Genomic DNA, 26,653 nt, shown 5'->3' with positions numbered 1-26,653 from the left:
ATATTACGAAACTATACAATTATAATTTCTATTATGTTATTGTATAGAATAGTATGGAATCATTGCTAATTATAGTTAAAGCAATGCGCAATTTTTGTATTGTCTAAAATAGCGACCCGAGCTAAATTGACTCTTTCCGAAATTAGTTCCAACTTTGATCCAACAAAATTTTGTTAATGTATTTTACTAACTTTTGAAACGAATTAATAAAATACCAGCCACTTAGAAAGCGGTAGGTCACTGGTTTAAGTTCAGTACGAGGACAAATTTTTTTTTTTAAATTTTCTGCCTAGACTTGTACCTTAAATTATGTCATTCTTCTGTTCAGCAGTTTTATTAAAATTTCTTTGTTTTTTTTTTTTGTCTGAGAATTTTGTTCACAGTATACTTGATTCTGCATTTAAGAAAAAATTTTGACATTTTCATAAAATTCATCTTTTTAAATGTCTACATTTAATTTATTTAAATATAATCACAGTAACCTTTGAGTAAAATTTTAATTAAATTTTTTAAAAATACCAATTTTTTTCTTATTTATTTTCTTTTACAGTTAAAGATTTATCAGATAAATGCGAAGATAAAGATTTTAAATGTGGTAATGGTTTATGTATTCCAATAAGATTTATATGCGATGGTAGCCCAGATTGTGATGATGGCAGTGATGAATTATTGCCCGAATGTAAAGCAAGAGGTAATTTTTTTATGAAATTTATATTATAGAATATTAATTCGGGTATGTCCAAATATAGTATAGAAAGATAAAAAATTTAATTAATTTTAATTCTTATAACGTGGTTCACCATATTTGATTGATTTATAGATTAATAGTATACTTAAAAAAGTTTTTCTTAAGTAATCAGTTTGTTTAAAAAATATTTATTGTTAGGAGATTAATTAATGTTCAAAATTTGTTATATTATAAATATGTAAGCTATAAATTGGTAGAACATTAAAATTTATGTTTTTTAAATATTAAATTTTTTCTATGTAAAGGATTCTTCTACATACATATATATACAATTTGCAAAACAATAAAAAAATTCTAGTTGATATTAGTTGAAGCTTGTTGACATATTTGAAGCAAAATTAACAGCAATGAATAAATTTTTATTACCATTTTATAACAAGAATATAACAAATATGTAAACGTATACTATATGAGTAAATATATAAAGATACATACATACAAATATGCAGAAACCTAATTTTGGTCTGAAAAAAGAAAAAATTTCAATTTTTGAATTCACATGTTTTATAAATTTTATTGTAATTTTGAAAAAAAAATTTGAATATAAAATTAAAAACATGATGTCAATTTTTTTTTTCAATTTTAATACTAGAATGGAAATGTTATTTTTTCTTTCAATAAAGTAGAAAAAAGAATTTCAATTGTCATTCATTCAATAAAATCGAAATCATTACCAGATATTCAGAAATTTGTATTAAAACCTCGTTTTTAATGTTAACAATTGAAAAAGGAAATATGTTTGTAATATTCTTAACAAAATTTGCACAAAAAATTTTTACTTTTTCGATTACATTTTTTGAGTAAACTCACACGAATTCGCACAGTTTTACAAGTATATGTGATCATAATATCAGGAACGTACATTGCATGTGCCCTCTGCATGAAACATTTGTGTATAATGAATAAAGCAAAAAACGATTACATTGGAATACTCTTTAAAAACTTGCAAAGATTTATTAATAAATACATGCTATCAGAGAGTATACAATAGAATTAGACCGACAAAGCATATGTCGGTCAGTTACTTATATTTTTTGGAAATTACCTTGAGTTTTAAAACTCCATAAAATTTTCACATATAATTTCTTCGAAATCATTCATTTTCTATTTGGTAAGTCTTTTTTTTTTCAGTTATGTTCATATTTTTCACATTTTGAATTGTTATATTTTACATATGCATGTATATAAGTATGCAATGTGTATAAAAATTTTGAAATAAAAACGTTTTGAATTTGAAAAGGAGAAAAAAATCAATATAAAATTAAAATTTTTTCGTTTTTTCTTTTACTTATATTTGGAAGAACAATAAAATAATGGATCAAGTTGATACTCAGAAATAATTACAAGAAAGCACATCTGCAGAATGTCATTTTTATATCATAAAAAATCATTCCGCAATATCATCTTAAGTATAATGGTCCTTAGAATTTTTTCTTACCATATAGCTATCTATACGTATGAATGTGTAGGTATATATGTATGTTTTTGGCACTCATATATTAGAATTATTTCACTAGATTTGATAATTTTTTTGTTATTTGACAATATTTTTAGATGTTATGTAAAAAATTTTTTTTCATAAATTAATTTATTCATATTGTTGGAATAATTATAAAAATTTCTAGGGTCTTTTCATTCATCTGTATAAATGAAATCATTCTGTAAAATTAAAAATGTTATCCATGTGTACAATAACAATATTAATTTAATGAAAATTTTAAAATTTATTAAAATTTATTTAAAATTTATTTATTTAAAAAAATAATTACATGCGTCCTATAAGTATGCAAATTTCTTGAATAATCAAATTCATTGAATACTCACTATGTAATTTGTATTGAACTGAGTTGGATGCTTATATTACAAGATACAATTGCAATTGTTCTGCGTTTTTTTTAAATCTTTCAACAATATCAAAAAAATCTATTATCTAATTTCTTTTATATTAAAAAATTAAAGCATTTTGCAATTATTACAACAATATATTTTTGTTCACAAGTACTTATATAAATAAAAAATTATCTCGGCAAAAAAAATACCAATTTCCTGTTTTTTTTTTCTTCGATTGAGTTTTCTAATTCAATAATCAATTTAATATTCTTGAGTGGATTACATTAGAATCAAGAAAGTAGAAATGATAAAAAATCAAATAATATGGTCTATTTTGTTTAAAATTTTATACAGTTTAAAAAAATTCCTTATTCATATTTAATAAATTGTTCAGCTAGAGTTAGGGCTATTTAAATTAAAATCGTATAGCACATACATACAAATATGAAACATTCATTTATTTTATTAAATTTTCATAAGATTAGTTTATAAATTTGGGTTTTTTTTTATGGATAACAGGTATTTTAAATTACGCAAGTAAAATAAATGTAGATTACATTTGCAATGCCTTGTAATTTTTTTTATTTTTTAATCTAGTTAATGTTTTTTTTTTTTCGTAGAAATATTTGAGTATATTAAAAATTGATTTAATTTATGAAATTTGTTTATCTGTCATGTTTCTTATCCTTAACATGACTGATAACACTAAAATTTTGAAGTACGTAATAAAGCCGCATAACAACTTTTGTTTTAAAAATTTTACAGATTTGTGCAATTTTTATTTTTAGTTTTAAGGCAAATAGTTATTTTTTTAGGGATTTTGAATTGTTTTTTTTTTATATAATTTTCAAGGACACCATATTGCTACATCTCTTCTTTAGATACTGATCTTTGATGCTTCATTTAATTTTACAATTGGAATCTTTTTCCTCTATAACAATAATGTTGCTTGAAAATTTGAGCATTGTAGATCTTAAAACCGAATTAAAATTGGCACGATATAAATTTAAAATTGTTATGAATTCTTAATTTGTTGTTGTAATATTTGTATAATTGCCGTAAATATAGAGTGATTTGTTAACATCCGTAAATCAAATGTGCAAAATTTTCAACTATATATTTAAAATTTTAAAATAAACTAGACTGAAAATGACATAATTTAGACTTAACAAATACATTTGGTCAAACAACAATGTATTCTTAAAATATAAATTTCTTCAATCAGTTTAAATATAGTAACAGTGTATGTTCTGTTTAATAATATATATTAGGTCCTTGGAATGTTTTTTTTTATTTTTAAATTCTCATTGGATTAATTTTCTTGCTTTTTAAATTTTGTTACAAGATTATATTATTATTTTTGTACCAAAATAACTACTTATACATTAAAATTTTAAAAGTACAAACACTATATGAGTATATATGGGAATATAATAATAAAACATACATATAAGTACACTAAGTCCTCGAGATACGACATCTTCTAATACGACATTTCGAGTTACGACATGATATAAATTTGGATCATTTTTATTCGGCTTACGACTTTGTTCCTAATACGACATTGAAAATTTAAAAAAAAAAATTGTTTTTTTGACAGATTTTACTGTTTTTTGAATAAAAATCTATACCGAATCTAGTTATAAGGCAAAACTAAAGCACATACTTCAATAATGAATTCTTTTTTGTTAAAAATTCTAGTTAGTAGTTAAGATTATGAATTGAAGTGATAAAATATCAACTTAATCAGATTTTATTTTATTTATTTTTGTTACAAAATTGAATTTTTTTGGTTTTGTTATTATATTTTGTTGTTTCTTTCAAACTTTGTTACCTTTTTTAAAAAAAACAAGATCAGTTATTTTATAAAACAGTTTGTCTAGTTCACTTTTTGTTTCCATACATTTTTTTTCCTCCTCAAACGACAATTCGAGTTACGACATAAATTTCTGGAACCAAAAATGTCGTATCTCGAGGACTTAGTGTATATATTTACTTCTATAACATTTACTGTGTTCATAGCATACAGAATAGAAATCAACTATAAAATTCATTATTTTAAAAAGTTTCATACATTGACTTCATAATTTTTTGAATCATTTTAATAAACACACTTACAAATAAGGTTTCTAAAAAATTTATACATATAAATTTATGCATATGTATACATATTTATGTATATGAATATTTATATAAAAATATCTGTATATGTAAATTAAAAAACATTATCTTGGTATTGTACAATTGAGCAATTCAAAATATAGTAAAATGGGAATAAAGAGAAAATTGCAAATTCTGCATGTTTTTGCTAAAAATGCCAATTTTCTAACTAAAAAGAACTAAAAAAAAAATATCAGTATTATAACCTTATTATACTTAGTTTTTGTTCTTGTATAATTTTATCCATATGTTTTTTTTTTTTTGTCATACTATATAAAATTAAAAATACTAAAATAGAAAACACAAGTAGAAAAGAAAAGTGTAACAAAAATAAAAGTACACGACATAATTTTATTTAGTTTTGTAAATGTGAATTGTGAATAATCCAATGTTTTGCTCTATTTTGAGAATTGCCAATATACAATGTATTTATAAGATAATTTAAATAGTAGTGGTAAATGTAGAATTAGCAACAAAATTACCATTTAGGAGGATCTTCTTCTTCTTTCTTAGCATTTTACAGCCCTCTGTGAGCCAAAGCTTCCTCAGCTATTCTCTTCCATTCACTTCGATCTTGAGCCAACGTGCTATAATTTCTAATATTCATGGTACTTAGATCCGCTTCAACCATGTCCAGCCATCTACTTTTGGGTCTTCCTCTCGCTCTCGTCCCCTGCTCGCGATGCATGAAAATTCTTTTTTGTGTTGTTTCGCCTGACATACGAACCATGTGGCCCAGCCAACTTATTCGTTTGGATTTTATAAATCGAATAATGGTTCGATTTCGTATTAATGCTTCAAGTTCATGATTATATCTTGCTCTATAAATATTGCCATTCATTCTCACTGGTCCGTATAATCTTCTTAGTATTTTCCTTTCAAAAATTGATAGCATTTTGCAGTCTGCAACCTTTAGGTTCCATACTTCGCATCCGTAAGTAAGAATAGGTCTTATAAGTGTTTTATATATTTTGAATTTCGTAGACCTCGTTAAAAGTTTGGACTTCAAAAGTTTTGCATGGGCGAAGTAACTCTTATTAGCAGCACTAATTCGCTCTTTAATTGCGATTGATGAATCCTCTGAATTCGAGAAAACTACTCCCAAATATTTGAATTGAGTAACGCTTTCAAAAGTGTAAGTTCCAATACTAAGATTATGTGTTATTCTGGGCGTTCTGCTTTTTATGAAGTATTTAGTCTTTTTTTCATTTATATGTAGCCCAACACCTGCAGTAGCTTCAGCGAGTTTGGTAAAAATTTCTTTCAAAACATTAGCATTACGCGAGAGTATAACAATATCATCCGCATACGCACATATCTGATACGATTTAATGAAGATAGTAGCTCCAGGATCAATTTCATTAATTGCATAATGTAGCATCATATTAAATATCAAAGCAGATAATGCATCTCCCTGTTTTACACCAGAATCAACGTTGAACGAGTTGGTAAGTTTTCCTTGTACAAGTACTTTCGCTTTTGTATTTCGTAACGTAGCGCATGCGAGTCTTATAAGTTTTTCTGGTACTCCTAGCCTTTGCATTACTAAAAATACTTTTTTCCTATTGATTCGGTCAAACGCCTGTTCAAAGTCTATGAATAGGCAGTGAATATCTCTTGAATACTCTTGTGATTTTTCAAAGATTTGACTTAATGCAAAACATTGGTCTATTGTAGATTTACCTCTTCTGAATCCACATTGATATTCACCTATAACCTTTTCCGCTATTTCGTTTATCCTGTCATATAATATATTGGTAAATATTTTGTAGGATACATTAAGTAAGGATATGCCTCTATAGTTGCTACAAATTTTCTTGTCTCCTTTTTTATGCACCGGGAAAATTATACTATTTAGCCAAGATTCAGGAATAATCTCAGTATTCCATATGCTAATAATTAAATCATGAATCTTGTAATGTAAGTTATTGCCTCCGTATTTAATTAATTCCGCTATAATGGAATCTTCACCGCTAGCCTTTCCATTTTTTAGCTTTTCAATTGCAATTTGAGTTTCTTCCATTGTTGGTTGGTTTATGGTGTTTTCTACTGTTTGCAAAAGTGGCATACTGTGTATTCCCGTATCAGGTTTATTCAAAGTTTCCTGGAAATGTTCATACCATCTTTCTAATATTTTGTCTTCTTCCTTTAATATTTCTCCTTCTTTATTTTTACAGATATTCAGTCTTGGTTGAAAAGCGGTAGTTTGATATTTTACTCCCTGATAAAATCTTCTAGCATGTCGCTTGGAATTTTCTTCTAAAGCTAAAATTTTATTTCTTAGATGTTCCTTTTTCTTTCTCTTCATTATCTTCATTTAGGAGGATAGTGTTCTTATATTTTTCATTTAATTATCATTTGTTTGGAGGTGTTAAGAATTATGATGGTTTTATTCCAAATTAATAATTTTTGCTAAACATCAATCTAACTGTTCATTCACTATAGCTGTATATCCTATAGCTTGTAACCAAAAATGACTATCAATTTTTAAATAAACCCCGCTTCGAAGAATGCAACAATATGAATATTGAATGTTCGGTATATTCAAATATCCAGAAAGCCTGGACCCTTAAAATGTAAATTGAAATTCCAAAAAATTTTTTTTAAATTTATCCTTACTATTTTCAAAATTTAAATATTTACTAAATTTATAAGAGTCAACATCGAATTCAAACTATTTTTGAATAATATTTGCCTAATTAAAAAGTATAAGATAAGGTTTAAAATTTTATAAAATAAACAGTTCAACATTATCCTCTGGTCACTCTAGGATATGTTCCTTAAAATGTATTTAAAAATGTTATTTTTTTTTTTCATTTTACAATTCTAATCTTGTTATCTGGTAGTTTTATTTTTCAACAAAAAAAAAAGTATAGAAAACCAAATATTCTTTTGAGGAGTACAAAATATACCAAAAAGCAAAAAGCAAAGAAAAATATAAAAGGGAAATAGGAAATAAAAAAAGAAAATAAAATTAAAAAATAAACCAAAATCAAATGTTATATCTTGTATATAAAGAAAGTGGAAAAGCTTTTATATGAATTGATATTGCCTCAAGGAGCTATAAAAGTCAAACCTAGCCAAAAGGATTCTTCTATATCTTGTGTTAAATCACAATAATAACCTTTTAAAGAAACAAAAAATTCTATAAAAAAAAAAAATTGTAAGGCATTTTTATATAGAAAAGAGAAGTGATACATTTTGTTTTGGTCAGCTATTGTGAAAGAGAACGAAAATAAAAATGTTTCTTTGTTTTTTTTTTTCTAGATAAACAAAACAGAAAATTTGATTGGTGCTCCCACATTCAACTACACATATACAGTGAACAAAAAACTACTTACATTATTCCATACAAATATTTTATTTTCTTACATCAAAATTTGTAAATTCATTTCTATGTCGATCTTCTTGTGACTTGGTTTCCAAAAGTTATAAAGAATTTTTAGTAACGTTTTTAATAAGCATCGAGAAAACTACAAGTCGTGTCTCTACAGTTTCCTTTTGACTAATATTGTGCTGTTGTATTCTCGAAAACGATATTTTTTATTCGAAATGATTCTGAAATCGAAAAACCTTTTGGGATTGCGGTTAGTTAAATTTTGAAAATGAAGTCGAATATGTTATTTATATACTGAATATGGCTGTTAGTCGTAACATTTGAGGTGATACCATAGAATTTCGATTTTTGAAATTGATTTTTTTCAAAAACTTACAAGACTTTTAAATAAAAATTCATCACATCAAGAGATGCGACTAACAGAATATGGCTGATAATATTGGTGATTCAATATATTTGAAAATACTCAAAATTTCGGCATTTTATAATGCTAATTTGGAAGTTTTAGTTAAAATTACATTCTGTGAACTTTTTAATTTTAAAATTTTTGGGATCCGATAGAGCTCATTACTGAAATTGATTTTTTCATTTATTTTTTTTTTTGGAATTTCTCGTTATTTGATTTTTCCTTTCTTTTTTGTTTATTTTTTTCTTTTTAATTTTGTTTCATTTAATTTTTAGAATGGTTTTTATGGTTTTTCGATAATATGATGTTGAGGCAATGATGTGAATTTAACAATTGTATTTATGGACGCTGGTATTTTCTCTTTTTTTTTTATTTTATTTTTTCTAATGCCATTTAAATTTAAAATTTTTTTTTTTAAATTATATTTTGTATTTAGTTTAATATCGTTATAGTTGTGGTATAAAATGGTTGATATAAATTTTTACATTGAGGTCCTCTTAAGGTTAAGCGTTATCTAATAATTTTTTATTTAAATTTTGAGTATTACATATTAGTGTTTTGGAAATTTCTTAATAAAAAAATTTTAATCTAAGAAATTTGGAAACAAAGTGATTTAATTCGTTGAAAAAATAATTTGAACTCGTGAAACAACATACCTCGTACTTAAATAATAACTTAAACTTGTTCTGCTTGTTACGGGAATATCTCTAGTCTCTATGTTACGGGAATATCTCTAAAATATTCTCATAACATAGAGGCTTTCTTTTATAAACTGCTTAAAAATTCAGCAAAATTTAACCAAATCTAGGTTTCAGAATAGCTCTTAATTGTAATACTCTTCTTGAGACTTCCATATTCCACGTTTATAATATTTTTAATAAAGGCCTTCTTTTCATATTTAAAATTCTTATTATTTAAAATTAATAGTACAATGATAAATCGCATTACTTCATATAATTTTTCAAAATTTTTTCCAAAAATTGAATTTTTTTTTAATTCCAATAATGTAAATTAACTTTGCAGGATGAGAAATTGAAATATGTAGTCGATTGTATATAAAATATATAAAGAAATAAGTGGAAAGTTTAAATTGAAAAAAATTCTAAAATAAGAAAAAAAAAAATTACACAAGCGAATAAAACAAAAAATAAATAAAATTATATTTTTTATTTCTTTCATACTTACATAAAATTCTTATATAACAAAATCATGTTCTCTTCTCCGTCACAATTTTAAGATGAATTACCTTGACTTGTTCCTTATTAAATATTTAAATATTTGTTTAAGGTGAATATCCTTGAAAATCGTTATAAGAAAACAGTAAACAGAAAAAAAAAAAAAACAAAATAAAACTTTATTGAATTAATTTGAAAAAAGAAAAGAAAGGAAAATTTTAAAATTATTACATAAATTTTTAATTTGAAATACAAACTTTAAATAAATATTTGCATTTCAATAAATTCAATTGAAATGAGTTTTTAATGTTAATGATGAAGTGAAAAGTTTCTTCTTTAAAGTTTTTTTTTCAATATTTCTTATTGTGACGTTTGAGATATTCACTTTCTAATTAGTTGAATTTAAGTTAATAAAACTTTAAATTTTTCAAAACTTAATAAAAGAAGAAAAAAATTATATTTGAGAAATCGATTAAATTGGCAACTAAATCAAGTGTAGATACTTAAAATCTTTAAAAGTTTCCATAAATTTTTATAATGTCTTTGTTATCTTAACTTTTCTGTATACACATTATGAGTCACAATTAAGTTCTCTGGATGTCGTCTATATCGAAATTGATTTTTGTGGGTACTATCAAAAAATTGCCTCTTATTCGTTTATATTCGGAAATTTTGTCTCAACTTCTAATATCTACTTAATTGATTAATTTGTATAAGGTCTAATTTGAGGTTTGTTGAAGGATATGGGCGAAAAAAAAAATTGACTGAAAAGTTAGGAGTTATCTCAATAATTGAATTCCAAACTACGTTCGAAAGTTTTTTTAAAAATCGATTTGAATTTGAAATGTTTTTATAATTTTATCTGTATTCTGGTAAATTTTGAACGACTTACTTAATTCAATTTAAATAAAGTTATGATGGTAAACGCAATAAAAAAATTAAGATTAGAAATATCAACCAGAATCGCCATGTCTCTTTGGTGATTTACAACTAATCACAATTGAAATTTGTTGAAATTTTTTTCGCATAAACCCTATAATATCGGTACTATAAAAAACTTTCACATAACACCAAAATATCAAACTATTTTCCTAATTCATAACCATTTCTATATAAAACTAAAGATGTATTTATAGAGAATTGTGAGACATTGCGTTTTTGCTTTTGTTTACTGCTTTTTCGCTGACATTCTCTGATTTTGTTGTACATATTAGTTTTAAAACGAAATGTGACTTTTTCGCTAGTCAGTACTTTTGTTCCAAATTATATCTCTACATTTCTAAAAGAAAATTCATTAATATATATGAGAGGTTCAGAAGCAAAGTGGCCTAACCCTCGCTCGCAAAATTTTTGCCACAATATGTTGATTAGGCTACTTTTGTACTGGAAAAAGTTAAATTTTGGACTTAAGCCAAAAAAATCAACAATAACTTTTGTGTTGAAAAATTTTAGACCGAATTTTATATAAATTTCTAACAAAAAAGCACAAATTTTGGGAGTGTTGTCCCCTTTGCTTCTGAGCTCCTCATATTTAGTTGCTAAGAGTTTTGAAACAATTTAAGATGATCTTATGAATCCTTATCTTTATACCGTTAGAAATTTATATTGTTCCTTAATCATAAATTACATAATCCAAAATTATTGTTCTGGAAGTATAAGATATTAAATATGAAAAATTTTAGTAATTCATTTACCATATTAATAATGAAACACGTAATAACACTTACAGATCAAAGTGTTGATTAATATCATAATTATTTTGTGTAGGCACTTTAAAAATTTTATTTTAGATATTCTTAATGCAATTCTAATGTAATATTCTTTTAAATAAGGAATATTTAGTATGGATCTCTACCTCTTATAAAGTGTCATTTTTTCCGTAATGATACTTACTTTGTATTTAAGAGGACTTGAGAATTTAATAAAATTTCATTATCATTTTAAGTATATAATTTAAAAATTGTTTGATGATATACTTGTGATTTATTAAATTCTAATAGGTACTTATATTACATACAATTCTACCCTTGAAAATATATATGATATTTAATTTACATTATTTACAAAGATTTCGCACTATGATTTATTGAATTAGAGAAATGGTATTGAATTACATGAAAACAAAAACTCTTTTGTTACCAAAACACAAGACAATGGGAACGGGTTAAATATGAAATTATATAATTTATAGATTAATAACGGTTATCAAAACATTTAATATTAAATTTACAAAACTTGCACAAAGAGTAGACTGATTATTTTAGATCCCTAATGTTAATTCGGAGACCCTCGAATTTTTAACAAAACAAATAGGTTGAGTTCGTTATAATAAAAAAAAAAAATTTTAAATTTATTATTTTAGTAATTTATTTTTACTACCGTTAAATGTTTTCTTTTTTTTATTTTTTTATTAAAACATCAATTTCAATATGAGAAACGTACCAGATTATTAAATTCACATCAAAATCTTGTACAATTTTCAATATATTCAAAAATTTCGAGAAAATTTTCATAATATATAAGTTATTTTTAATAGTTATTATTCTCTAGATATTGCATAATATTTTACATATTCTGTTTAATTTTATTGTTGTTTACTCTGCCCTTTTGTTACACCCAAAAATCGACAAAACAGCGAATAATTTGAAGTTATTGTGTTTTTTTTTTAGGAAACTTAAAATTTTGTTTTTAAAGTTAGCAAAAAAATTCAGTATGTTTATTAGTATATTCCTTAATAAACTTCCTTTCTGTTCACTTTTAACTGCCGTCAGTAATAACAGCAAAAAAAATAAAAAAGAATGAAACAGAAAAACTTTAATGTTATATGAAGTTTGACTAAATCTTATAAAAGGATAATTTTATAATTTTTAATACCTGGTGTTGTTGGGATTACGTTTTCAATATTAACTATAAATATAGATTTTTGAAATGTACTAAACTTTTCAAAGCAGAATTCGGACAAAAAACCAATTATAATTACGAAGAAATAGCAATTTCCCTTAAAAATCGTGAAAAATATTTAGAATTGAAATCAACAATTTAGTTTGAATTAAATGAAATGTTGAAAATGAGTGTTGATTGAACTAGATTTAGAAATTTTTTATGAAAATTTTTTACCAATCACAATTGTGCTTTGGCCCAAAAAAAATTTATTCAAATATTGTATACGTTTTCATAAATTAATAAAAATTGCATACTTACAGGCGTTGAAAAAATATTTTATTTTATTTATGAAAGAATTTTCAAATATAATCATTTCAATAATTTATTAATAAAAAAAATTTATGAAATTTATTTAATAAAATTTATTACTCTAGTTTGTAAATTATTTAATTTGAATGTTGATTTTTATTTCGATCAAGAATCAATTTTTTGTAATAAACATTTTTTTTTTTTCAAATGTAACATTATCCTTTTATTGCCATCATAATATCCTATAGGCGAGTAAATTTATCATAATCTTTTTCTCATTAAATTGTATTTGGATCTTACGAAATAACAATAAAAGTAAAAAATAAAAACAAGAATTGGTGGGGCAGGAAAAAAGGATATAATTTTAAATTTTTCTCATTCAGAACTTGAACTTAATACAGAAACATAGCAAAAAAAATAAACAAAATTTTAAAAATAACATATAACAAAAGAATGTAAATAGAATGAAAATAAAACAAAGTACTGTTTAAGACCATATGTTACAAAATTTAGTATGAACGCAACAAAATCTTTTATTAAGAAAATTATTACAAAAAAAAAAGAACGAAAAAACATTCTACTTATGTATTGAGGGGATAGCATGTTAAAATGAATAGTATAGGTTTTCGTTTACAAAGCTCTTTTAATAAAATGTTTAGGAATAAGAATATATTAAAGAGAATACAAATTAGGGTCACAATACTTGTGTGGTTTGTCAAGAAAAACTTGGTTTAAATAATTTTGTACACTGTTACTAACAAACTTTGGAATTAATTGAGGTATAATAAGTAAATTTTTTAAAGAATTTAGATTAAACAGTGGAGAATGCGAAATTGTAAAAAATTAGGAAGTACTTAATGTACTTGCAGTTGTTATTTGTATTCACAGATTTAGTCAAACCTAAAATATATTTGATAAATAACTTTTTCCAGTAAGTACTATTTTTTCGTATAAATATTTGGAAAATTTTTAAATTTGTGATAATTAATAAAAATAAAACAAAAATTAAAGCTGAAAATTTTTTAAATTTTATTAATAAAAACAAAATTGGAAAAAGTTCTTATTATTTTCAGTCGGTCTGTCTACCCCTCCTTTCTTCTTTCGTGCATCTATGTGTCTGTTTATAAAACTTCTATAATCTTTATGATAAAAAGTTAAAATTTTTTTTTACGAATAAAAATTATTACCTCAGACCCTCTCAATAGTTTCTAAAATTCATTTTGTGATTATTCATTGTATTGAAACGACGAAACTGCAAGGATTTCTTGAATTCAGCAAACGCAGAAAAATTTCTTCCACTTATAACTTCTTTAAATTTTTTTTAAGCTGATCCTAAATGTATGCAATAATTTGAATTATTTTCTATGGAAAGGAAAATTTCTATCTTACAAACCATTAGTTTGATTCAAGTCTAATTATTTTTGTTTCTTTTTCCAATGTTTCTTAAAATTTTTATAAGCAAAAAGGTTCCTTTTTTTTTTTTTTAATATTTTGATCTTAAGAAATTATCCTATAAATTATGAATAAAAATTTTTCTTAAGGATTTGTTGTATTAATTTGCTAATTAATTATAATAATTGTGACACAGGTGTTTTAATGCTAAAATTAAAAAATGAATAATATTTTGAAAGTAAAAAATTTTCTCACAACAAAAATATTTGCTTTAAAATTTTGAAGATTTTTTAAATTTATTGAAATTATTACCTTAAATAAATTTGATTTTATATGCAAAGGATATTTTAAGAATTTTTTATAATATTAAAAAGTTCGATTGTATTGGAGTTTCGTCGAATTATGAGGAATGCTAAAATAGTTACTTTTATTTTTTTATAAATCAATCCTAATAGCAATAAAATTCTTATGATTAAACTCTGATGTTCACTACTTAGTTTTTGAGAATTATTGGAAATTGATTTTTGAAAATGTAAAAATGAAAAAGGGGTTTGTCAGCAAATTTACTGCATTTTTTTTACTTGGAAAAAATTTTTATTTTCTTGGAAAATTTTTGTTTTCAAAGTCATCGAAAATAGATTACATTTTTTTCATAATCCGCTGTGCACTATTTTTTAACTAAAGTTACTTATTTTCAAAATTCGAATGAATTTCTTTTGATTTAAATTGCAATTTAAGAAAAGAAATTCATTTTCTCAGTTTTCACAAAACTTAAATATTTTCATTACCGTTACTGTTCTTTTTCAGTAAGTAACATTAAGTTTTTCATTTTTTTTTTTTTTTTAATTTTTCTTTGTGTAAATCTTTGTGCACAATCACATGCAATCACAATTACTTTTGCATACTGTACAGTTTGCTCGCTGGAGATTTTTATTATATCCTTTAAGGAATGATTTCTATATCATGCATGCATTCATGCCCGAATTCAAATTTACTTCCTTTAAGTAATTTTCTATTTTCTATATTTCTAGTTTTATTTTGATAGAATTTCGTATATTTTCATTATTTCTTTTTCCTTTTCTCTTTTGAACTGAATTGTTAAAAGAATAATTTAACCTGTCTTAAAAATCTGAATACTTACATGAAAAATAACTGAGAATATGTTATACATAAGTATGTATATATATGTAATATTTTTTATGATTTAGATTCGAAATGACAATCTAGTCGTGTGGCAATAATATTAACTTTAAGCAGACATGTAAAGAAATATGCTTCCCTTGATGACATAGTTAGTCGACTAAGATCAAGTTGTATGTTTAAATTTATTCTTGTTAAAAATTGAAATTATAATTTTTATGAATTGTGCTACATGACGTAATTTAAGGGCAGTATTGTTATCTTACCATATATCACATTGTCAGTTTTTAATGAAAATGCACTTAATCACGTTAGAAAAGCGCTATCAGGTCAATGGAAATGTTTTCTTTTCAATGGAAATGTGGTTTGTGCATGCCGTAATTATGAACAATTTTAAAAATTTCACTACTTTTTTTTATGCTATATTTAGTCTCCAGAACGAGATCTTTAATCGCAGGGAATATTTAAGATTTTCCAGTGCAATACTTGAATTTTTATATTCCGGTTTTGCTTAAATTAAAAGAAGACCAATCATAAATATTGACAAAGTAAAAAAGAAAGAATTTAAAAAAAAATTCTTTAAGTGTTTATGTATATTTCGTGTGTCTAGTCTTGGGTCTCATTTTCAAGTATAACGATATAAATATTTATATTTCGTATGACACAATAAAAATTTATTTCTTATCCATTTTTCGCATACAATATTTTTTGCATAAATTTGTCTATTTTTAGCATAAAATATAAAAAAAGAAAAGGATTATGAAATTCAATGAAAATAAACAAAATGCTATTGTAAACATACATACATAAGTGCGATTCTTTAATTCCCCAATTCCCAAAATGGTTCTTGCCTTATTAAAAACAAAAACACGAAAAAAGAAATAATAAATGAATGAAATAAAGAAGACGATGACTGACACAATACGAAGCTTTCATCCTACATAATATTTTCATGTTTCATATTATTGTTATATTGCTGTGTTATCCTTTTAATTCTGTTATACAACTTGTCTTTGAAATGTCATGAATTCAAAAATTATATGTAAAAAGTGAAAAATCTTTGTTCGTTTTATTTTTTCTTATATATTGTAAACTGTTGTCAGTTCAGACAAATTTCAAGGCTATAACAAATTTAAATTATACTTTATAAATTTGTGTATATTAAAAATACATATATATATAAATAATATGTATACGAAGTTTGTGTGAAAATAAATCGGGGAAAAAAAACAAAATTTTGTTGTCACATTCAATTAAATTTTATTTTTTATTAAATTTTTAAGAACACGTACGTATGTATGTATCTACATATCAAGTATTTGATAATATAAATTTAATTGATTTTATATTTATACAATTTACAATTATATAAGACAATATCAAAGTACTAAAATAGTAGATTTGATTATGTTTAATTGCTAACATGAATTTTAACTGACAAACAGTTCTGAGCTGTTAAAATGATAAATCTGTTACCAAACACTAACATTACCGTTATGTCACACTATTATAGATATTTATAACTATAGTCGCAACAGCTTTGGAGCTGTTACAGATATTGAATTGACAGGATTTTTTCAATCTGATTTTCTTTAATTTTGAAAGTCAGATCTCTCTTCTCCTCCTGCCCCTGCTCGAAAAATTTTTCGCAAAACCTTAAAGGAATTAAAAAGGAAAGGTAATGATAGTGATATTTATTGTAAAAAAATTAAAATGCCATTGGCCGCGCGCTGCTCCTCCGATATACAAGATAGGTAACAGATTTGTAGAAACAAAAATTTGCAGATTATGTCAGGGTCACACGCTGTTCACAAAGAAATATCTATTTGAAAATACTAGTGCGCCGACTTGTTCCTTTTGTGGCAATATTTTAAATGTTTAACATATTTTTATGGAATGCTCTGTTACTAGGGATTATTTGGAGTCCTGCTCCAAAGATTTCTATGAAATTTTGCTTCCAATAACCGAGAATAGCAATTTTATTAAGAGCATTTGTGACCTATTTAATATATGTGGAATTTGATTTAATTGATCTTGATACGAAGTATGTAAAGGTTATTATGCACAAAAAAGTAAAATTAAAAATATTGAAATTGTAAACTAACATAGTATTAAGTTAATAACATAAATATTAAGATAAATTAATTTTCTAAGCCCATAATGGTCCTGGCAGCCGAGGGTATTGATAATATTATTATAATTTATTATATAATGTTATATAAATAAATAAATAAATAAATAAAAATTAAAAATTTTTATTGTTATCATTTCTATTATAAACACAGACCAATTCGATTTAGTGATTTGTGTCTATGATAAAGTAATTCAAATTTTTACGATATAGTATACCACTATTAATACGAATCGTGAATCACTTAGTGATATGATACTTGTAGTAAGCCAACATGATTCATTCGCTTCTTAGTCGGCCAAATTGCTATTAATTAAAATTAGGGCGTATTTCCCTCTTACAAACTTATATTTTTCCTAAATGTATTAGTATTTATGGATTTCGAATAAAATTTTGTAATAATTAAGTTTTCTATTATAAATATAAAATTGTTTCTTGTTGTCGTAGTCCATGGTCTACGATTAAAATATTTCGATTTAGTACAAATAATATAGAAAATCATAATTTACTCTATTGTTGATTAATAACATTTTTAAAATGCAAAATCTTGAATTCATAATTAAATTAAGTACATACTTTATTATATGAAAAACATAATTTTTTTTTCATTAATTTCATTTGTGTGCGATGTTGAAGGAAAACAAAAATATTTTTTTTTAGAAAAAGCGTAAAATAGACGACTAAGAGAGGAAACGGAAACCATTGGATAAAACATAATTTTTTTTTATGTAACCCAAAGGACATTAATAATAATTAAAAGTTTCAAGAGTTAAAACTTGTTGCAAAAAAAAAAAAATATATACTTAAAGTCAACAAACAAAAAATAAATATTTTTTTGTTCGAGGCTTTCGAACTTTTTTAAATAACTTTCAACAATATTTTATATCTGTTAATTATAAAACAACTACTATACAGTTTTACTAGTATCCTTGTGGGTTATAACAGAGGTTTTTTTTTTTGTAAAAAAAATGAGTAAATTAATTTTATTTAAATATTAATAAGCTTGCTTCAAACAGAATATAATGTCAACCAAAAATATACTTGTTGACATTGATGTATTGTGTATACATTTATAATTATTATACAATATGTGTTATATTAAGTAAAAAGGGTATATACATACATACATACTATAAGCTGGTTGATATTTAGTCATTTTTTGTTATTTAAATATTTTACAACATTATTCATTCTGTTGCACAATAATGTCAAGTTTATTTTAATGGACAAATTTTTCTTTTTTTTTCTGGAAAAAATATTTTAGTAATTTTCACAAAAAAAAAAAAATTAATTAAAAAAAACGTTTGGAATTAAGGCTTAAATAAAATTTTTTTTTAGTAAAATAGAAATTTTTAATTGAAATTAATTAGAAGTCATAAAGGTATTAAGCATTATAATCCGATTTGTAAAATTAGCATGGAAGTTAAGGCTATGAAAATCTAATTTGCATAAAATGAAAATCTATAATAATCTAGAATATTTAATTTAGATTTTGGTTCTAATTTTGGACTTCACTTTTTTAGTCATTTGATCAAGTCAAAATATTCGACTAAGTTTTGCAGTAAGACAAAATTGTTGGATTTTGCAAATTCATAGCAAATACACACTTTATTGAAATTTCAAAAAAAACGAACAGAAATTATCGGTTTTACTGTTATACGTTCTAAATTTGAAAATACAAAATTTTATTAAATTAATTTTAAAGAATTTTAACAAAATTTTTCAGGTTTTATTTACAGGACATTATAGTTTATTTCCCTAATTCTTGAAAATAATTACTTTTTTTTTTGAATTAACAATAATACGTTTTTAAAAAAAAAAAAATTATACATATTTATAATTTGAATATTTTCTTTTTTCAGTTATAGCACCACGTTCTAGTACATTGAAAAAATTATCCCTAGTACAGAGCGATGGAAATTCATCACCAGATTTGAAAGCTAATCTTTTCAAAGGTACTATTAGGCGAATATAGAGTGTTGTATATTTAGTTAGAGTTTGCATTTGATATTCTTTTTATTTTTTTTTTTGGTTTATTTTTCGTTTTCTTTTTATTTTGAATGATGGTTTTTGATTTCTTTAATTTTCGAGTTGTACTGTAGTTGAATTAATTTTTATTAATTAAATAAAAATTAATTTATTTTTAATTTATTAATTTTGATTGATTTTATTTATAATTGCTAAAATTTATAACATTTTTTTTTAATTTTTTTTTGGTTTGCATTATTAAAAAGTTTCATGGTATTTAGAATAAAGCGTTTTTTGCAATAACAATAGAATGCCAATTTTACATTTTTTATTTAATTAATTAATTATTTATTAAATATAATTTAGAAATAATTATGACAAGTAATAAGGAAAATATAATAAATTATTTATTTAATTAATAAAATAATTGAATTTTTAATATGTTCAAATATTTTAGTTTCAGTGTAGTTGCAAACTCATAACATAGTTGCAAACTATACCAAATGCATATACACACAAGTTAGTATCCCCGATTATTTTTTAAAACAATCTTCAAACGGGGTTATGTGTTGCCTGAATGCTGAAATTTATTGACTATAATATTTATTAAATTCTTTGTTGAGTGATAAAAGAAGCTAGACAGAAATAATAACAAATTCAATTTGTTTAAAATGCTGACACTGTCGGTGATACTGACATATATGCGATTTTTTTTTTTTTAATTTATAAGAAATTTTCTATAGCCAACATTTATTTATTTTTTTTTTCAAATTAAAATATAGATTACAAGATATGAAATTAAATTGAACACAAACTATCAGTAATAGGCACAAACATTTGCGTATAGGACAATGTATTAGGTACATTTTTTGTTTTCATCTTCAATCAAAAAATCATGAATTAAAATATATTTTGATTAAATAATTTTATAAAAAACATTATTGCTAAATATCTAAATTACTCAAAAAAATCGGAAACAACTGCTTATTGTACCCCACATATAAAATATCTCACGTCAATGTTGTATTTGTTGCGAAGTATGTCAGTATTCGAGACACCTACCTTATATGATTATTAAGATAAACTAATTAATATCTTTTCAACTTTTCAAACAATACTGGAAATGAAAAAAGTGCTTTTTTTAAAAATACAATTTCCAAAATGTTTTTACAGTTTTTATTTGAATTTTTATTCCTCTTTAGTTTAATCTTTATTCTGCCCAAAATTTGATAAATATTTTGCAGTTATAGTTCCAAATCTACGAACAAAATTTATAAATTTTTTTATAAATTGAGGTAGTACTTTAGGTGTTATAATACATATTTTGTTATTATATGTAGTAATGATATCCTTCTCGGTGTACAGAAGGTAAACTGGTGTTTTAGCGCCGCTAAACAGAAGAGGATTTAAAAAGAGTTTATAGCAGCGAAATTTTTGTACAAATTCGGATATCATACATTTTTCTATCTCTAGAATTGCTATTCTAAATTAGGAAGATCTTACCATTCCTAATATAAATTCAGATTTTATTTATTTTTTAAATACATATGTAACACATATGAATGTATTTATATGTATGTATATTAATATGTATATATGTATGTGGTGTACAAAATTTAATTTAAAATTTAATTAAGTTGCAAAATTTACAAAGAATATATAAATAGAAATAATCTGTACAAAAATTTAAATTTTAGTATTGATTAAAAAATTTTTTTATACATAAAGGTTCACATATCCATACATATATAATACATTCGGTATGTAGAACAAGAGTAAATTAAATTAAAAATATATGAAGTATTTGGAAATTGAATTATATAAATATATAAGTATGTAAAAATAGTCAAATATACATCATAAATGCACATACATAAGTATAACATTGTGACTGGTGATATTGTAATTTTAAAGGATACGTCACGTTCAACAAAATATTATTATAATTTTTGATATTTAGTTTTTTTTTCTCTTTAAATTTATTTTTAAAATTTTTGCATTTCTGTAAATATTTAATTTTTTTTTTTTTGTTAATATTTTTGCTAACAATAAAGAAAAAAATTCGTTTTAAATGAAAATTTACTATTATACATACATACATACATACATATTTGTGTGTTTATTTTTATATTTGATTTGAATGGGAAATTCTTAAAAATAAATTTCTTCATATTTTTGAATATTTATGGATGTGAATGTATTTGTGTAAAATACAATAAAAGTATTTATGATGAAAAGGATATTTTAAGAAATTTATTAATAAAGAATATATATATATATATGTATATTTTGACGTAATATTATTTATATGCAAAAAAGACGTTGGCGAAAACAAAAGCGATTTTTTAGCGAAATTTCGAAAATTTAAATAAGAATAGAAAATCAAGTTATTTTGAAGTGTAAGTGCTTTCAATTCACGTTATATGTTTGTAATTATAGCGTACATACATACATGCATATATATATTTCTAAAAATATTTTTCTTAGTTGAATTTATACAAATTTTTTGTTTGATTATGAAAAATTAAAAAAAATGTATGTAGTCGTGTGAAGCATCAAATTTTTTATTCTTGTCACTGGTTTTTTTTTTCCAAGATATCTGAGCGTTGCGTTGAATTATTGTTTTGGAAGATTGTAAGACTGGGATTTTTCATTTTCCATTTTTACTGCTTTTAATTCTTTTGACTTATGCAATGACATTGATGCAAAACAAAAATAAAAAATATAAATATGCAATTAAAAAATTCAAAAGTTAAAAGAAAACTTAAGGAAAACATCTCGTTGCTTGTTCTAAATTTAATGTACTTTACATTAAATTTAGTATAATAGAATTATTGAGAGATTTGTTCCATAAGGATTTTAAAAACATAAAAATTGATGACTTTAATATTTTTATCTTATTGAATTTTTTTTTTCTAACATTTCTGTATACTAAATATTTCTACTAATACTAAGAGTGAATACCAAGTATATACCTTGATATCCAAATTTCTGTAATACTACATTGTTATACAATTGAGCTGTTTTTATATATCTTGCAAAGTAACCGCACAAATTTTTTCAAAACTCACTTTTAGAAAGAAGCAAAGTGTGTCTGGGACAGAATAGTAAAAGATATTTATGTATCATTAAAGATAATTGTGTACCAGAAATCTAATCTGAGATATGAAACAACAACATAGTCTTTGGTGTCGTTTAAATAATTATTCGAATTAGCAAAGCGAAAGTATTTCAATCATAATAGAATTTTAGTAAAACTTTGTGACCGATAAAAATTTTTTTCGTAATATCAGTTTATTTCAATGATTGAAAGTGGAATTCATCGCATTATTAGAATAATAAAATCTGAAAAGAATATTAAAAAATATTTTGCATTTTTTCAAAACTTTTATTTTTAATAACAAAACTGCACTGTTTCGTTAATAACAAGACTGTTAAATCTTAAAATACATAAGAGTCTAAATTGGAATTTTATTTTTTATTCTACATAATAAGTATATTTTATATTTCCTATCAGAGTTAAATTTTAGTTCTTTGTTTAAAAGTCTGTTAGTTGTTATAAAAATCCTGCAAATTTACGATTATTCTGGAAAAGAATAAAAATTTTTTATTGTATTCGAATTCAAATCTACAATAGCTCTAACAATAGATTGAATTGTTATAATGAATTATTAGTGGTGTATGTTGTTTTAAAGGAAAATTATTTGCAAAAGGTAGTTTGTCTAGTTTTATGAAAATTGGATGAATCGTATACAAAAGAATGGGGTATCACAAATAATTTTTGATTCCAATAAAAGTTTCTTGAAAGACTATAAACTAAATAACATAAATGGTTTACTTTATTTTCTTAGATATTGTTAGATTTCTAACGTGTTTCAAAAAACAGGACATATGAAGATTTGAATTGTTAAATTCAAAAATTTTAAATCAATAATATCGATTAAAAGTTTTGACAAGGTGTAGAAAATCATTTTGATTTTATTCATTTCCAATTCAATATACAATTTGTATGTGTAAAATATAGAGGATTTTTGAGAAAATCAATTTTATTTAGTATTTTATAACAGTTTCACTTTCACAAATTTATCACTGAACAAAAATATAAATATTTTAAACTTATGTTGTTTATCATCATGAAAAATTCTTATTTTCACTTTTCAAATTCTTTTGAAATAAAATTATATTAAAAGTTTTATAATATTTTTTTTATTTCGTGTACAGCTAGCTATCATAAATATTTTAGTTGTTTTCGATACAAAATGGCATATGTTTCGTATAGAAAGAAGTAAGTTATAAAAGTTTACAAGAACTTTAGAAATATTTTTCTATGTAGATATACTTTTTATTTATTTTAATATTTTCGAATTTTAAATTAATATCGAAACGACGCAATCCCGACTGTCTCGCGATTTGAAATATATTCAAAGGCTCTTCTATAAATTTTACTAATAAATTTTTTACATTAGTTTGTGTATTACTATATACTCGTACATTACCTGTAGCTGCTCTTTGCCAAAGGAAACATATATAATAAATATGCAATGTCTTTTATTTTAAAGTAAATTATAAATTTTTTGTATAACGGAAATTGAGTATTACCTTATGATTAAATATTAATAAAAATCCTTTCAAATAGAAAAATTATTTATCAAAATATGATTCGCATCACGGGTATAAACTGTATCAATTTTTGAATTCCCCCAAACAACAAAAATGTGTTATGAAAAGATCTACTTTTCTCAATTCGAAATTTTCACTTTTTTTCAAAAATTTCTCCAAAAATTTTTTTTGTATAACCTCTTTTCCCTATACGAGCACTTTAAAAAATATTCAAATATGCGTACGTATGTAGCACAATATTATTTTGGGAATTCAAATGTCATTTTGAATTTTATGAATTTTTAAATAAGAAAGAAAAATCTAATTTTGTTTTCTTTATAAAATCTTAAAGCTATATGAATGAGTGTTAATCTTTTAGGTGACATTTCGCTTTTTCTCAACAATTTTTTTTTTTTTTCGTATTCATATCTTATGATGATCCTTTATATTTTATACTATGGCTGATAAAAAATTGTTGATAAAGTTGTAAATTTATATTTATGATTACATACATTATTTTAGGTATACTGTGTACACAACTGTTGTGGCTTCTATTCATCGTTCTGTTTAATAGTATAAGGGGAAATTTTTCTTTATTTTATAAATGAAAGGAAGGAAAATAAGAACATAATTTTGTTATTTAAAATTATGTATTTATAAAATAATATATACAACTTGAACTTTAGAACAATAAATATTAAATTATCTTTTAAAATCCAAATGGTATAAACATCTAATTTGAGGTGGCAAAAAAAATGTATTTGTGTATAATAAATTAATAAAAATTTATCATTTTTATGTTAGAAAGTGTCCTTTCTGAAGGTTAAATATGTAACCTATATGTATACATATACATATTCATATACAAATGTGAAATATTTTATGATATTTATAACAGCTTCCATTAAAAATATATAATAATATAATTCTTGATGTTTTTCTGTAAATTCTTGTACTGGTTTAAAAAAATGTATATGATACAACGACCATCCTCTCCTATAATCAAGAATTCTTAAAAGTTTAAATTTTATTATTAGAATTCTAAATCAGGGCAAGAGTATCACAATATAAATAAATCGTAAGACTTCACAATTGAAATCTAATAAAATTTAATTTGGTGTGTGTTATCGTATATTTATGATAATCACACATATTAATATGAATTCGTGTACTATGTGTGTAAATTTGTGCTATAAGAATGAAATTTTAATCTTGTAGAACATACTATTCACATAAAATTTAAGGTATATGAAGGAACTAAGTATAAAATTACAAAATTTGTTAGGGATCATATTTGAAAAAAAAAATGTTAAATCTTTATCTTACAATTAGCTTTGAGAATTTGAGTGCTCTGTTCACGATAACATTTTCATATTGCAAAATATCAAATATCTACCCTTATCAGTTATACGTCTGTAAGTCTAATAGTGTATTCTCTATATACATACATACATTCAGTTCGTAATTTGATATTTGACCCAACGATAATTTTGTGATTAAGGTAGTTTTTGACATTTTCTCTTAAATATAAAAGCAATAGAACTATATTTGTGTTTTGCATGCCATAATTAAAAAATATTTTAATTAATTTTCAAATTTTTTGTGGTGCTTTACAATATTTTAACATACTTACCTATACATAAAATTTTTTTTTTAATATTTAATTTTTTATTTTTATTTTTAGGTAAGTTTGTTGTTGCATATTAATGGAAAATTTCAAGTTGTATGGCTGTGACTTTTTTCTTTTTCGGGATATATGAGAAAATATGATTTAACATGCGAAATAAATTTAAACGAGAAACGGCAAAAGAAAAGTTAACTGTAAATAAAATTGTTTTTATAAATTAAAGAAATTTAAATTTTAGTAATACTTTAAAAAATTGCATACTTTTAGGAAAATTTTCTGAAATTTTAAATACACAACCTACTTACATAGCTGTCTGATAATATTAGATAGATACTACAAATTACGATATTAGAATTTAACGAAATTATTTTATTAATTTTCGCCTGTATCTATGCAACAGTTCGTTTTCTCAATATCTGTGTATTGAGTAATACTCTCAGTAATGAGTGGATAATATTAATCGTTAAACTTTCGAAAAAACTGAGTTAGTAAAGTTTCACATTAAATTCTACAGTTTTTCTTATAAGTATATTCTAGTTTAATTTTGAATGGAAATTTTTATACATTTAAAAATAGAAAATGTATTAAGAGTTTAAATAAAATCGAAATGAAGAGAATTAAATATTAACTGAACGGAAAGTGTTTGCAAATCGCTTCCTTTTTACTCATATTCCTAGTAAACACTCGTTTTTTGTCAGTGAATGCACAAAGATTATTAAGTACACATATAATATTTGCAATCATTTCTCTTTCTAAATTAAAAAAAGAAATCCTTACCAGACACTTAAATCGCCATATTTGATTACGAATCTATTTTTTAGTTTTTTTTTTGCTATTTTTCCATGTACATTCCTTAAGAATTCACTTTTTTCAACTACGATGTTTGTGTTACGATATTTAAATATAGATCCGCTTTTTCTTCTTATTCTTTAGTCATGGTGTACAATG

The 26,653-nt window shown here is 23.5% G+C and overlaps 1 protein-coding gene across 2 annotated transcripts in view; it reads left to right on the top strand.

Annotated features, from left to right (window-relative positions):
- Window positions 1-25,800, top strand: part of LOC129610630 (probable serine/threonine-protein kinase clkA) — a 122,210-nt gene extending 96,410 nt beyond the window's left edge. For both annotated transcript variants that reach the window (XM_055523259.1, XM_055523260.1), the window contains exons 3-5: window positions 551-691; window positions 19,374-19,466; window positions 25,763-25,800. In XM_055523259.1, the coding sequence (XP_055379234.1) occupies window positions 551-691; window positions 19,374-19,466; window positions 25,763-25,785 (257 nt within the window). In that variant the 3' untranslated portion in view covers window positions 25,786-25,800. The remainder of the gene's footprint in view (window positions 1-550; window positions 692-19,373; window positions 19,467-25,762) is intronic.
- Window positions 25,801-26,653: the final 853 nt, after the last annotated feature.

Source organism: Condylostylus longicornis, unplaced genomic scaffold (assembly GCF_029603195.1).
Source record: "Condylostylus longicornis isolate FDR11 unplaced genomic scaffold, ASM2960319v2 ptg000045l, whole genome shotgun sequence".
Lineage (NCBI taxonomy): Eukaryota > Metazoa > Arthropoda > Insecta > Diptera > Dolichopodidae > Condylostylus > Condylostylus longicornis.
The sequence above is the reverse complement of the archived record's forward strand: the minus strand, read 5'-3'. Positions and strand labels throughout refer to the sequence as shown.